Source organism: Sesamum indicum, linkage group LG8 (assembly GCF_000512975.1).
Source record: "Sesamum indicum cultivar Zhongzhi No. 13 linkage group LG8, S_indicum_v1.0, whole genome shotgun sequence".
Taxonomy (NCBI): domain Eukaryota; kingdom Viridiplantae; phylum Streptophyta; class Magnoliopsida; order Lamiales; family Pedaliaceae; genus Sesamum; species Sesamum indicum.
Genome location: NC_026152.1, coordinates 18200906 through 18215830, shown reverse-complemented (window position 1 = coordinate 18215830; position 14925 = coordinate 18200906). Strand labels below are relative to the sequence as shown.

Below are 14925 nucleotides of genomic sequence, written 5' to 3'. Positions count from 1 at the left end.
AATGACGATGGGATCGACATCATAAATGCTATAAGAATCCGTCGCCAAACAATAACCACAAGGGGAGGGAGAATGAGACGGAAAGGGCAATCGGTGGCGAATAGTGAAGGAAGTAGCTAACACGCATTATATGAACCCCTTCGTCTTGGGGGGAGGTAGGTGGACATGAACTTAGACAACCTCATCAACTACTCTTCCAACCATCCACTAGTCAAACATGTCACTCCATATGTAATAAATGGACACTCCAAATCTCAACTATCTTACCAAGATATTCGTGTTATATATTAATGGCCACCATCACTACTGAAAGCTTAATTATTTTATATACTATAACTCTTTATGATTTAAAAATTGTAGCAAATTAATACTATTAATCATGATTAAATAAAATTAATATGAAAACTTAAATTTTGACGATGATTAATTAACATTCGTTATATTTATATAATCACAGTAAATTAATATTTGATATGATTTATTTTTCTAATCATTATAATTAATCATATTAAAAAGTCATATTTTTCTAGCGAGGCTCACTAGAATATGAGAGTATTACTTTTGTCTTTATTTGTTCAAGTAATGCATAAGTGTTTCTTTTATTATTATTTTTTGTAATCTTGATCTGTTCTGTTGAAAATTTTAAATTAAATTAAAAATACAAATTTAAGTTCATAGAGACGATCATGAATGAGAATTAAATAAAAATTGAAAAAAGAAAAAAAGTTAGGTCGGTCCTTTTCATGTCTAACCAATAGCGGGCTTTATGTTAAGTTCTAGTACTGTAAATTGTACTATTTGATAAATTGATGTATTGAAGAGCGTTTTTTGAGCCATGCATAGGTCATATGCAATACATAGGTCATGTTTCTGCACTGTCTGAAAAAAGTATGAAATAAAAATAATTATGAAATATAAAATTTACGTGATTTGAAATATTTTTCTCTTGTTCAAGATGGATTTTTATAATTAATATAATTTTACTGAATTACAATAAAAGATCATTTATCAACTATTTATACTAAGGTGTCTCTAAAGCATCATAAATTTATAATTTTATCTTTAACAAAAGTTTTTTTTTTTTTTTAACACCCAAAGGTGGGGGAAGCTTTTCGGGATCCTCATCCATTATTCATTGAAATTTAACTAACAGTCATCGCTATATCATTACTGCAACAAAATCATAAACGGAGGAGTACTACTCTTTTACATTATAACAATTTCTTCCAGCGACATTATGTTTTGTGCTTCTGCTGCCATCTTCTTTTGATTCGCCTTGTCCGAATTATTGGACCACAAGAGTTGCTCATTTGTTTTATCACTCGGTTTTTCTCCTCCGAATTCTTGAACAGGTAATCCGGTTGCTCGTTCATACGGAATTGATTTTTGGCCAGTCTGGTCGGAGTGGCTAGTTCCTGTAACAGCTGCCCCGCGGATTCTGTATCAATTGGGTTGCGATTGGTCAAGCAGATCGGGTCACGAATCTTCAAAGGCCTGGCATTGCTGTCCATAATCTCTCTTTTTTCTGAATTCTGATCCTCTTCTGAGTTATCTGAATTCTGATCCTCCTCTGAATTCGGTTCGAGTAGCATGATAGCATTTTCCATATGTGTCAATTTTCATCAGCCACTTTATACTCCAAATTCTCATCCCCGTGATTGGATCAACGCGTGATTGAATTTAAATATAAAATTAGGACAAACTCTGTATCGATTAAGGGTGATGAAGTCTATGGATGGGCAATTTTAACCCGATATAAATGGAAACCAGCTTAATCTTATGTGTTGAACTATCAATATATACATAAATGTTTTGAACACGATATATCTCTTATTGATGTTATTGATTGCTTCTGAAGTCAAAATCGATGCCGCCTTATTGCTTCTGAAGTCAAAATCGATGTCGCCTTGGCAGTCAAGCTAACTATCCCTCTAGGTGGTAGAAAACCATACGACCAGAAAGGCGGCAGACAATCACATGGATCACGACTAAGTTAGAAGATAGACAAGTATCTCACACACCCTAACCACTCTCTAGGAATCCGAAAATTACCTAGCAAAAGGCTTATCCATTCCTAATTCCCAGATAAGTAGGATTTTTTGGAGATTCTTGTCAATCGCTCCCAAATTTTGAGGGGCCTTATCCATAGCAACCACCAACCCAAGTCCCTAGGGCTCATACTTCTCATATGCTAAAGGACTCTGGCTATAAAAACAAGTCCTTCTAAAGGTAACGCCTTTTTTGCATGAACACACATCCAAGCACACTGGCTGAGCACTTTAGCCGCAATATTATTTTCTCATCTCATAAGCCCTCATGTTACCTATTTTCTCTTAATTTTATCTTTCTATAACTATTTACTGATTTGAACATTATAGTGCTAACGCTTTTCTTTTTTTTTCAAGTCCCTTTTTCAGGCTTGCAAGGAATTTGATCCAAAAGCTTCAAGTCCCAAGGACTTCTCTAACAACGATTTTTACTCGCATCATATAAAATTCAATAAAATTTCTATCTAAATCAGATTAGGATTATATTGAATCAATCACATTGTAAGTATCATCATACAAATGGTCATTTATTTCAAATTACACACCAATAGCACGAGACTCAAGTGATCGGCTCAATGATTGTTCATCACCATTTTGACCTCAAGACATGTGCAACATTAAAAAAAATAAAATATCAAAAAATTATACAAATATAATACACTTACTATATAATCAACAAATTTATTTAAATAGACTGGATTCAAATAAAATTTTATTATAGAATCCACATGAAAAATTATTCATTCATATAATATTTTCGAACCTCTTGTATATGATACGCTTACTCGGGATTCATGAATCATTGGGAATGAATATACATCGTCCAATAAATATATATATATATATATATATATCCACGTGTAACATGTTTCATGAATCTACCAGTACCTGCAGGGACTTGATCCTCTAACGAACGACGTTGGTCTTTTCTTCGGTTTGTCGACGGACACCAAATCAAATGCACGTGCTCCACTCTACCACACAACTCCAACTACCCTTTATCTTAACTACCGTAATTAATTGATGTAATTAAGGGTGTGATGCTGCACTCTATTACCGCCTATGTCCATACCACCAACACGTTGATCTGCTCAGCAAAAATTCTATGATTCACTTAATTATCATGTGTTTGAATTTTTACTATGCACGTTGAGCTCGTCACTTTATATGAGTGCATTGTATAATGGGATGGTCAGTCCATAATATTTCATTTGGTGAGAATTGAGATTGATTTACTAATACGTTGTTTGAGGTTACAGTGATTAAGTTGAGTAATATCTTATAACGAACATGTAAATGTATGTATGTTAATTAAAAACTGATAATCTCATTTTTATTACTTTGGGATGTACGCGAATTATTAATGTACAATTAACAAATTGGATGCAGCGTCGACAGGACGGATGATAATAGGATGTGGGCCTCATAGCTGTCTGTATGTATACACTTTTTGGGACATGTTTATAGAGTTATTTGGTGATGAATTCCGTGGAAATTCAAGTAACAAATACAATGGCATTAATATTTCATTATGTGTATTTGAACTCATAATTACACGCCCAAAATTTCAACTACAAGAAACGTAGTTTGGAAGGCTTTTTGGTGTATTTAGGTACTGTGATGAGGTCTAGACCAACATTAGAGAGATTAATGCATGATTAGATTTTGGATAGATAATGATAATAATAATCTTATGTATTAAGTTTACTTGATTGGACCAAAAACATGATTATTTAGTGGAATTCTTTTTTCTTTTTTTTTTTTTTAAAATTTTGAGATCAAGGCATATCGTATCGGATGGCATTAATATTTGCAATGGGGTTTTTCTAGAAAATATATTAATTTGTAAGGTCAAAATGGATAAAAGTGAAGGACACTTTTTTTTTTTTTTTCCGATAATGGTAAATTTCATTAAATAAAGAAAAAGTACAGAGTGTACAAATCAAATGGCAATTTAAGTATGTCATGGTAATCGCCATACTCTATACAAGGCGATAATACTAATGTTATGAGGTAGTTCAACATTAAGTATACGGAGTCTAAGCTCATCAAGAATAATCCAAGCAAGGAACACTGCATCGCGAACCAGCTGTGATACCTTGGTTGATTCCGTTCTTGCCAAATGTGATACACAAGGGATGCCAAAAGATTACGATAGACAACATTGATAACATGTTCCCTCCCTCCATCTTCATGCACCAATCAATACATCAATAGTCCATCCTATAGTGGTCCAAGAGAAGCAGACCTCACGTCGCAACAATTGAAAACACTATCTAGCATAAGAGCAACAAAGAACAAGTGTTGGTGAGTCTCAATGGTGCCACTGGAACATAATACACACTCACCATGGAGATGCTGAAACCACGACCGATCCATGATGGAGAGCCTCTTATGCAATGCTAACTATAGTATAAAAATATTTCGAGGGATCTTGAAAGAGCCCAAAGCAGTGAAGACCAGCCTACTTTCGGGCTCGGATGCCAAAAAATATTGTAGACTCTTTCATTGGCATAAGAACCGCCATCAAGAGAAATAGAATCTCGACCGCCTCTAATTGAAGGTAAAAGTCACGTGACATCGAGCATGGACCTTTGAAGTGCAAGGAAGGCTTGAAGCCTCCACGTTTCTTGTATGAAACCTTAATAAAACTTTTTTATACTGTTTGGCTCAAGAAAAAAGTCTTGAAATTGATTGATTTATATGTTATTGTTTCAGAATTGATCAAACCTTAAAGTTACCCATGAATCTATTGCCTGAATTGGTGTATACCTCTGCAGCGCCATTTCCTCATTTAGGACATTCCAAATTACCAAAGCGAAACTGAATGTAAGATTTCTGCCATCTTAGGTCCGAGTTTCCCATTACTTCATTTTTGTGACTTCAGAAGCTATAATTAAACTACTTTGCAATAATACTTTCCAAAAACTCATTCTTTTCAAAAGGAAACCCAAAGAAAAGGTCTCAAACTGCATGAAATCAACACCCCCCCACCTACCCCCCACCCCCACCCCCAAGCTGGAAAGAATTCTTCCCTTTCCCACATATAAATGTACAACTCCATGTCTCTACTTATCACCATTGTGCAAGAGGTAGGTAGGTGAGCAAGAAAGCCGCAAATGAAGCCTCACGCAGTAGTAATCCCATACCCAGCACAAGGCCACATCGCCCCCGTCCTCAGGCTTGCTAAACTCCTCCACTACAGAGGCTTCTTCATCACCTTCGTCAACACAGAGTTCAACCACAACCGTCTAGTTCGGGCCCGCGGCCCCGAAGCCGTCAAGGGCCTCGATGACTTCCAGTTCAAAACCATCCCAGATGGGCTGCCGCCGTCAGAATCCGATGCAACGCAGGACATCCCCCTGCTCTCCCAGTCCATGTCCAAGAACTGCTTGGCCCCCTTCTTGGACCTCATTAACAGTCTCAATGATTCACCGGATTGCCCCAATGTTAGTTGCATAGTCTCTGATGGGGTCATGAGTTTCACTCTTGATGCTGCTGACAAGGTAAATATACCTGAGGTGGTCTTTTTCACTACCAGTGCTTGTGGATTCATGGGCTATCTTCACTACGGTGAACTTGTTACCAGAGGATATGTCCCTTTTAAAGGTATAATTTCAACAATTTTGCCAGGTTCTTGATTGAGTTTTTGTTCTTTCTGTTTAGTTTTTTCAGCTTGGATTTGTTCTAATTGCAGATGAAAGTTGCTTCACCAATGGATATCTGGACACTGAAATCGATTGGATTCCAGGGATGAAAGGAATCCGTCTAAGGGACATTCCCACATTCATCAGAACGACAGATCCAGAAGACATAATGCTCAACTACAACATTGTGCAGCACGAAAATGCCTCAAGGGCCAGAGCCATCATTTTCAACACATACGACGATCTAGAAGATGAAGTTCTGGAGGCCATTCGAGCAAAATTCGACAAAGTTTACACAATCGGTCCCCTCCAACTCCTCGAAAACGAGATATACGAGCGAAAACTCACCTCAATCGGCTCAAATCTGTGGAAAGAGGACGTGGAGTGCTTGGACTGGCTAGAGCAGAGGGAAGACGCCTCAGTTCTGTACATCAACTTCGGCAGCATCACCCCTCTAACCCCCGATCAGATGGTGGAGTTCGCGTGGGGGCTTTCCAGCAGCAATCAGAATTTCTTGTGGATAATCAGGCCTGATTTGATTAACGGAAAAGGGTCAGTTCTGCCTGAAGGGTTCTTGGAGGAGACTAAAGGGAGAGGGCTGATGGTGGGGTGGTGCCCCCAGGAGCAGGTTTTGGGCCACCGGGCGGTAGGCGGATTCTTGACGCACTGCGGGTGGAACTCGACGATTGAGACGATATCTTCGGGAGTTCCAATGGTTTGCTGGCCGTTTTTCGCTGAGCAGCAGACGAATTGCCGATACGCTTGCGCGAAGTGGGGGGTTGGGGTGGAGATAGAAGGGGATGTTACGAGAGGGAAAGTGGAGAAAATGGTGAGAGTTATGATGGAAGGGGAGAAGGGGAAGGAGATGAGGAAGAAGGCGTTGGAGTGGAAGGACAAGGCTCGCGTCGCAGCTAAGCCTGGCGGCTCTTCCTTCACCAACTTGGAGACGTTGATCAATGCCACTCTCCTCAACAACAACTAGTCCCTTTTTTATTTTATTTTATTATTTTTTTCAAAAAAATATTATTATTATTATTGTACTTTTTTTGTTGATGGAGTTCAGTTCAGAATAAAATGGATATTGTGTATAATCTTGGAATTCGACGGTCTTATTATTAAAGTGAAGCATTTGATTGTCATATTTTGTTGTGCACATTCAAGTCAATATGGTATGTGACTCTATTTTTAAATTATAGATTTCTTTTTAGTTTTTATTTTTTTGAAAAAAAATTCTCATCCAATTGTAGGTATTTGTCATTTTGTAGGGTTGGCTATTCCAAATTAAGGGTAGGATTATTGTGCAGTTAATTTTGGGTATTTGGAGACGAAACTCCGGCAGCGAAAGTGAAGGTGTAATGAATGTTAGTGGTACGTAGCCACAAACACAAGTGTGTCTGTACACACCACACACAGAAACAGACACAGGCAGCCACACATGAATTGGACTTTGTTACTGGCATTACAGCACAGAGGCCACATGGCTGTAAACTGGAACTCGCATTGCATGATCTCCAATTGTTGTTGTTCTACTGCATTTTTGTCCATTCACACTTTGTACTCTTCCAACTAAACCTCCAACCTGGAAACAAATATATATATATATACACACACATTATTTAATTTCTTTTTTTCTTTGGGTTTTCACACTTGACAATATCATCATATCAATTCTACAACAACCGGGGTGGTGGCGCAGTTGGCTAGCGCGTAGGTCTCATAGCTTCTGAGTTATCCTGAGGTCGAGAGTTCGAGCCTCTCTCACCCCAACAATTCTTTTCCTTTTAACTCCACCTACCCTAATATCAACATCCTTCAAGAGTTCAAACCAGCATTATAAGGAATTTTCTTATATCTACCGATTATGAAAACGTCAAATTACATATGAACTATATTATCTTTATAATATAAATCTTACTGTAGACGTGATTTAATTTTTATTACTTAAATATTTTATTTTCAGCGCATACAAAAAGAATTTTATTACAACAACTCGTTTGTCATTTGAACATAAAGCACCTAGGCGACATCCATCTTCCTCGCTCTCATTCGACTGTTTTTCACATTGAAATTAAACTAATTTCAGACAGCCAGCAGCCCCTCTTACCTCTTCATCTCAAATATACAGACAGTAAAACGGCATAACATTCGTGTATATATACATATATATATAACATAAACTCAGTTCTTACAGGTTGCATGAAACGTCGAATCCTTGATATATTTCACACCTATTTCACAGCATATACCTTTGGATAATAGAAGAAAAAGAGAACAAAAATCAAGCTGCCATCTATATATCAACAGCAACAGCAGGTAACGTTAATTAGGTGTTCTTCTCAAGAACCGAGAGGGCCGGCGTTAGATAGTTATTTGCTTTGTCAGGTAAATGAGCAACCTATGAATTAGAAGATTATATCATCATACTGACAAATTCAAATAAAAATTAACCGATAACGACATGATATAAATTGGAAATATATATAAAAACTCAGTTCTTACCAGCTCGTAGAGCTCCTTCCCAGGTTCGGCTACATACTCGTAACACACCTGGTAAGTCAGAAGCAGAAATTAGCTCAATTTTTCCGACTTATTTAGCGAAAGTTCAATTATTACTCACATCAAAGCTCTTGTTTCTTGCTGTTGAGTCGTGCAATGCTTTTACACATATATCAGCAACATCTGCGCAGCTTATTCCCTACAGATATCCGCTTTTTTTAAGGCAAAGTCATGAATGCGATAATTTCCATGATAAAATAGCTTGATACTAACCTGAGATATCCGGTTTCCTTGGTCGAAAATGAGAGCTCGTTGGCCGCCAGGTTCTTCCTGCAAATCCGTCCGTTTTTATGCATGTATGCTTAAATTGGTGTGATAAATGAGATTTTTCATCGAAAGGGAGCATAGGAAGGAAAATTAAGTTTAAATTAAGGTTGACAGATGAACAAATTCAAGAACTGTTTCATGTGATGATAAATTTACCATGAGGGGACCGGGGCGAATAATTGTGTATCCAAGGCCTGATCGTCTCAGTGAATCTTCGCCGGCCTACAGAATTTGCGTGCAATGAACTTGAGTATCATAGTTAGAGAATTCAGTGTCAAGGGAGAGATGTGAAGGAAGAGAACCTTTTTGGCCTTCAACACCTGTTCCCTTCGGGTAGACTCTATTCCTGATCCTGTGCATGAAACTAGGATAAAATCCGTTTCTTGCCCAGTCTGCAACGATCAGAATCCACTCAAATTAAACGAACAAGCTGAAATCTTGATAACGACGTTTACTGAAAATGAACTGAGAGTGTAATGATGTTCTATTTCAAGTAGATATCCGCAAACAACTCAAAGACAAGCATGTGAACGCAATCAGCAACAATCTTATATCAGTTGATATTTAGTGATCTTAGAATTGAGCTTACAGGCAAAGCTTTGATGTACTCCAGAATCAACTGGAAGCTTCTCAGGTCTTGTTTTACAGCAACAGGTCCTTCGACCGGTCTCTGCAGTCAGTGAAAGTGATGCTGAGCCAAATCAAATTCAAAGTGGCATTATGATCAGAGATGCCAAATTTATGCATGTTACTTGTTTAAACTAATAATTATAATCTCCATAAATTGGAGAGTATCAATGGTAATGGGATGCTTTGAGGCAGACCTGCCGTCTTGGCTCAAAGCGGATAGTCAAGGTGTGTACAAGGAATGGATCAAGTGGTGGATCTTCTGGCTTCACTGGTCTAAAAGATGAAAATGGCACCCTAACCTGACCAGAGTTCAGAACATATAAGCAAAAAAGTGGAATAACCACTATTTTATACACAAATGACCAGGAAACAGAAAAATGTACGATATATTATTAAAAAATAAACTAAAAACAATATAATACGAAAGGGTGAATATTTAGGTTCATTGTGGCAAAGATAAACCTTAATGTTCTTTCAACATTCGCTTTTTAACTCACCCTGCAAAATCCAGCTTTTGTGCTAATCCTGGCAAAGTACATTTTACTCTGCGATGTGTCTGCCAAAGGACCAGCTTCAAGAATTATTACATATGATCTCCCATTCCCACCAACAGAGAAAACAAGACCCTCATACCTAAACATGATATTGTGAACATGTAAGGATTCGACGATCTTGGGAATGTTGTTTGAGTATCAAATCATGTATTTTATACCTGTCAAGGGTGCATCCCAGAGGAAGTGATAGTTTCTTCGACAGTTCTACAAATCCTCCTCGTGTGAAAACATATCCTATTTGTTTAAGAAAAAATCATTACAAAGAAACACGTAAAGCACAAAACAAATGAATTACTAGAGGCACTCTTTAGTTCAACAGATTTAGTATGTTAATTTATCCATCTGGTCTGACTCCAATTATACCTGAGAAAACCGCATCACCTTCCTCAGTGAACTCAAACTTAGCATCCATTCCTCCATCGTACTTAGTGGCAACAACGTCCTGAAAATAAGTTCCTTGACGGACTTCCCACCCATTCAATGTATCTTCGGACTTGAACTTTGAGATCAAAAGCTTGCTTTTGCTGCTTTTCCCAGACCGTAGTTGCGCAAGCTTATTGTTGTAGTCCTAAGAGTTTTATGGAAACATAACAAACTCAAATTCACTAATTTTGGGAGACAATAAACAAAAGTGTACTAATCTGAAAACAGTTCAGTTACTAAGTCAATAAATACAAGTTGCTATGATGTTTCTGATGCGAGTTAGTCACAATGGGCTAATGAACACCGAGTTAAAGGTGAAATGATACAGAGAATGGGTTGCGGCAAGTAAATAAGGACGGATCTTTGTTATAAATGTTGGGAACATGAACATTCTCAAACCTGAAATGCTTTGGTGAGATTATAAACACCGAGATGATCAACTCTGTTAAGATCCCCAGTGATCGAGGAGCGAGCCGTCGCACAATATATAATCTTGTTGCAGCCTTCCACAGCAGCTTTGAGCGTGGACGGCTCACCAACATCTCCGGTCACAATCTCGACTGACGTTGGAAGCATGTCCACCACTTCTTTCTCAGCTTTCCTCACTAAAGCCTGCTCATAAAAGTGATCAGATCCCAAACATTTTAACAAATATAACAGAAGTTCTTGAAGATGTATAATTCAAATACAAACTAAGATAGACCACAGTCTAAAGATGCCGAGAAAGGGTTGATATTAGTATTTTAAAACATCAATTTTTACATCTAAGCAACCTTAACTATAGTCAAACTATAAGAAACATTCAATTGTCTGAATAATTATGCACACATCTCCTATAAGTAATATTTTATTACAGAACATTCATGATTTTATTATACTGAAATCCTCTGTTAGTGACATTTTGCACATTGATAGTAAAACGAAAACAAACTCAAATGCTGCTGAATAGTTCAGAAAACAGTAATAGTTTAATCTAATGAAACTCTGTAAATTGAGAGAGAAAAACATCATGCATCAGTCAATATATCCACGAAAGACATACTCATCAAACAAACAATCATAGGCAAAAATACCTTAACAGTGTAACCTCGGAGCATAAGCTTGCGAACGACAATGCGGCCGACGCGGCTGGTGGCGCCGACCACAAGCACGGTGGTGTTCTGCGCGCCGGGAATGGCGAATTCGCACATTGGCCCACCTTCCCTCATCAGTAGCGCCGCTTCATCGTCGTCGGTCCGCGTCGTCCGCGAAATCTGCCCTAGTCCTGAGAACTTCCGCCACACTTCATCGAAAATTTGCCTCGACTTCCGCCCCAGCCCCACCGGATTCACCTCGTCAAGCCTGCTCTTGATCGCCGTAACAGAAGTAGTAGTGGTAGTAGCAGTAGAAACTTCCCCCGTCTCTCCATTTTCCGGCGGCACTTTCTCCTCTTCCTGGACCTCCTTCCGCTTGTTCTTCTTCTTCTGCTGATTCTTCTTGTCCTTGCCGGTTGACGAGGCGGCGGCTATCGTCACGAACGACCGTCTCCCGCCTTTCGCCACCTGCGGGTGGGAAATTTTGATCCATCTCCGGTTGCATGGATTCTGGTTGCCAAAAATGGTGGATGTGAGAGCAGCAGTAGCAGTACTCATCACTCTTTTTCTTCTCTTCAGAAGCAAATTCTTTGGTTTTCCAATGGAATGGACGAGCTGAGTTGAATTGAAATCTCTGGTTGTGGTTCTGTCAAGTGTCAAGAAAGGGGGGAGAAATGGACATGGGAGCGAGAGTTGAAGTTGCAGCAACTGGTTTTGCCAACTCGGATATGAAAGGGACAAAGCAGAATTTCAGACCACAGAAGACGGAGTAGTCGAAAACAAGGATTTGGTTTTTGGGTATGTAGCGCAAATCAGCACTCCAATCCTAAGGGGGACACGTAGCGATGTTCATTTCCTTTCATTATTTTCTTTTTTTCCTTTTACACACTATCAAATTCCCTTTCTCTTATTATTCATTTTTTTATTTAAACCTTTATTTACAAAATCGAATTATATGTTACGTCATATCTTTTATATATATATATATATATATTCAATTATCTATAATCGAAATTTCGATTAAGTTATGGGGATCTTTATGCTTCCATTTCATGTTTATAATAATTTCAATTTTATTAGCTCATAAGACTCTGTTGTTGTGAATGATTGATTGTTTTATTCCAATGTATTTGATATGTGTGGAGTTCGTCTAGAGAATATTTCCTTTGCTATTATCCAAAAGGATAACTCCTAGAGGTTTTGAGCTGGTGCTGCATAAGGAGGTCATCTTGAGTAATGTCTTGTGTCGAGCGTATGCAAACCTGTAATGGTGGTAATATTCACAAAATGACTTTGATTAACACTCTCGTGCCTAAATAAAATTAGTTAGAATGAGGTAGATTTTGAATAAAAACCCTACTTAACGTTTAGGTATATATTTATAAATTTTGTTGGATTGTACATGAACATTGAACCAACTTTAATTAAATGACTACATAACTCCATTTGAACGTGAAATATATAGTTACAAAGTTATTTAAGCCATTGAAGTGATTTTTGATTTTTATGTTTTTGTTATATTAAGGAACATAAGCACGCTCCCCATTGATTACATGCTATGTCTATAATGTACAAGTGTCATTAAATTGAGTCCCTTTTTTTTTTCTTTTCTGAAATAAAAAAATATTAAATTTGATAATATACCATCTTATTCCATGTAATTTGTTAAATTTCAATTCCACGGATCGGGATTATTATTATATTCAAGTGCTTTTTTTCAGAGATCAAACAAAACAATTCTTAATTCATAGACCAGACTTTCACAAACCGACCTTAGCTCAGTTGGTAGAGCGGAGGACTGTAGTGGGTTACATAGCAATCCTTAGGTCGCTGGTTCGAATCCGGCAGGTCGGAATCTTTCTTTTGCCTTTTCCATTATCTCGGGTAATGTTCATTCTTTGGTTGCTTCCCAACAAATTCCCACTCCCCCAAATTTTATATTATTCAAATTAGTATTTGTGGCACATCTAAATCTGTGTAATTAATTTAAAATATAAATAATATAATTATTGTTTTTTTAAAATATACAGTTTGCTTAAATAAATATTAAAATTATAGAGGTTCTTGTAAGGAAAGTGGGGAAAGAAAAAAAATATAAAAGTTGGGATAGAGAGTGTTGGAGGTTGAGAAAAAGAAAAAAAAAATTGAAATAAATTAAAAATATCAAAAAAAATTTAAACACTAAAAGAAGTACTCTCGAGTTATAATAACATACAAATAAATATGATGACAAATCAAGAAAATAAATTAAAATTATATTACATTTGATATTACGGTATCAATAATGATTATATTTTCTATTTTTTTTAAAATAAAATAATTTATAATTATCTAATTAAATTATTGTATTAAATATGAATACTAACATGGAGAAAATGAGGTACAAGAGTTTTAAAGATTACAATATTAATAATTCATTCTCTAAATAGTTATAAGTGTTTGAGTGTCCTAATTATTTTTCCATATGCCACAAAAAATATATTTACAAAGACAAATATGGTCATTGCATTGGAGAGAAGCAAAGCTTGTAAATGTCCAAAGTACCCCTGCCAAGCACGATCCCTAACCATGCCTCCTTTGGGGATTGCGTGAGTGCTCATATAAATAGTACTAGGAAAGCATTCATATCTGACAGTTCTCACTCCTTACGGACACACCCCTGTGACCCAAGTCACACTCATCATCCTCCTCTCCCCTCTTCCTTTCTCACACACTTCGGATGTAACGCCTCCCCCCGAGAATGGCAACCGCCGCCGCCGCCACTCCTTCTGCTCCTCCACCGCTGCCTGGCAGCCATGGAATTAGGGTGGAAGATTGGAAACAAATAGATATCAGCCAGCTCTCCCAGTCGGAATTGCAAGCCCTTTCTTTGTGCTCGGACTCGGCCTTCCACGTTAGCTGTACGGACGATGTTGTGTCCCCACACCTCGATCGATCACTCTTCAACGAGTCCGCCGCCAGCCGCCGCCAGACCTACTCACGCCTCCACCACCGTTCACACTCCCGCTTCCCTGGTCTTCACCCCTCCCTTAAACCCCACCGTCATCCCCACTCTTCCTCCGATCCAGTAAGCCATTCTATTGTTCACTTCCTCAAACACTATCTCAACGGCAACCACAATCCTCCTCCTCCTCCTCCGCTGCCGCCGGTATCGCTGGAGGAAGCGACGAAATCTGTGGCGCCGCCTGCTATGGACTTAGGGTTTCCAGGGTTACAGGAGAAATTGAAAATTAAGCGCAAAAGGGCGAGGAAAAACAAGAACTTGAATAAAAAGACGCTTTTGGAGAATGGAGTTGGGATGGAGCTACAGCAGGTGAATGGAAAAGGTGAGATGGTGGATTTTGTGGAATTAGAGAGGAATGGGGATGAGTTGTACAGCGAAGACTTGAAGAGGAGGACCGTTGGCTTGGAGACCGAAGAGGGTGTTTTGGGGTTTTTGTGGGGTTTGGAGGGACAGTGGTGTAGCAGGAGGAAGAAGAGGAAGTATGTGGATGCTGGTGTGTTTGGAGATGCACTACCTATCGGCTGGAAACTCTTGCTTGGTCTCAGGAGACGTGACTACCGTGTCTCTGTTTATTGCCGCAGATACGTAAGGTGGTGGCATTCAAAATAACCTTCGTTAAATGTTTCAATGGTGCATGCATCATTGCAGAATAATACTATTGACATATATATGCATAAATGTCCTAATATACTAGATTACAAGTGTACAAAAAGAACCAGAAAA

The 14925-nt window shown here is 38.1% G+C and overlaps 3 protein-coding genes and 2 non-coding genes across 7 annotated transcripts in view; 4 read left to right on the top strand and 1 right to left on the bottom strand.

Moving 5' to 3' along the window:
- Positions 5077-6836, top strand: LOC105169239 (7-deoxyloganetin glucosyltransferase-like). Its single transcript, XM_011089599.2, has 2 exons — positions 5077-5657; positions 5746-6836. The coding sequence occupies exons 1-2, from the start codon at positions 5168-5170 to the stop codon at positions 6675-6677; spliced, it is 1422 nt and encodes a 473-aa protein (XP_011087901.1). The 5' UTR covers positions 5077-5167; the 3' UTR covers positions 6678-6836.
- On the top strand, positions 7377-7461 carry TRNAM-CAU. The gene is given in 2 exon segments: positions 7377-7414; positions 7426-7461. It is a non-coding gene; the product is annotated as a tRNA-Met (tRNA).
- Positions 7816-11969, bottom strand: LOC105169238. Its single transcript, XM_011089597.2, has 13 exons — positions 11199-11969; positions 10525-10737; positions 10066-10270; positions 9861-9936; positions 9646-9781; positions 9343-9447; positions 9108-9188; positions 8821-8910; positions 8675-8740; positions 8465-8521; positions 8313-8390; positions 8195-8242; positions 7816-8090 (listed from the first exon to the last, which is right to left on the bottom strand). The coding sequence occupies exons 1-13, from the start codon at positions 11754-11756 to the stop codon at positions 8019-8021; spliced, it is 1785 nt and encodes a 594-aa protein (XP_011087899.1). The 5' UTR covers positions 11757-11969; the 3' UTR covers positions 7816-8018.
- Positions 12966-13052, top strand: TRNAY-GUA. The gene is given in 2 exon segments: positions 12966-13002; positions 13017-13052. It is a non-coding gene; the product is annotated as a tRNA-Tyr (tRNA).
- LOC105169237 overlaps positions 13822-14925 on the top strand; it is a 5933-nt gene continuing 4829 nt past the window's right edge. For all 3 annotated transcript variants that reach the window (XM_020695821.1, XM_020695822.1, XM_011089596.2), the window contains exon 1: positions 13822-14792. In XM_020695821.1, the coding sequence (XP_020551480.1) occupies positions 13939-14792 (854 nt within the window). In that variant the 5' untranslated portion in view covers positions 13822-13938. The remainder of the gene's footprint in view (positions 14793-14925) is intronic.

Coding starts and splice junctions, on each gene's coding strand:
- LOC105169239 (XM_011089599.2), top strand. CDS start 5,168: ATGAAGCCTCACGCAGTAGTAATCCCATACCCAGCACAAGGCCACATC. Junction 5,658..5,745: donor AGGATATGTCCCTTTTAAAG/GTATAATTTCAA, acceptor TTCTAATTGCAG/ATGAAAGTTGCTTCACCAAT.
- LOC105169238 (XM_011089597.2), bottom strand. CDS start 11,756: ATGAGTACTGCTACTGCTGCTCTCACATCCACCATTTTTGGCAACCAG. Junction 8,741..8,820: donor AGGTGTTGAAGGCCAAAAAG/GTTCTCTTCCTT, acceptor CAAATTCTGTAG/GCCGGCGAAGATTCACTGAG. Junction 8,391..8,464: donor AAGGAAACCGGATATCTCAG/GTTAGTATCAAG, acceptor GGATATCTGTAG/GGAATAAGCTGCGCAGATGT.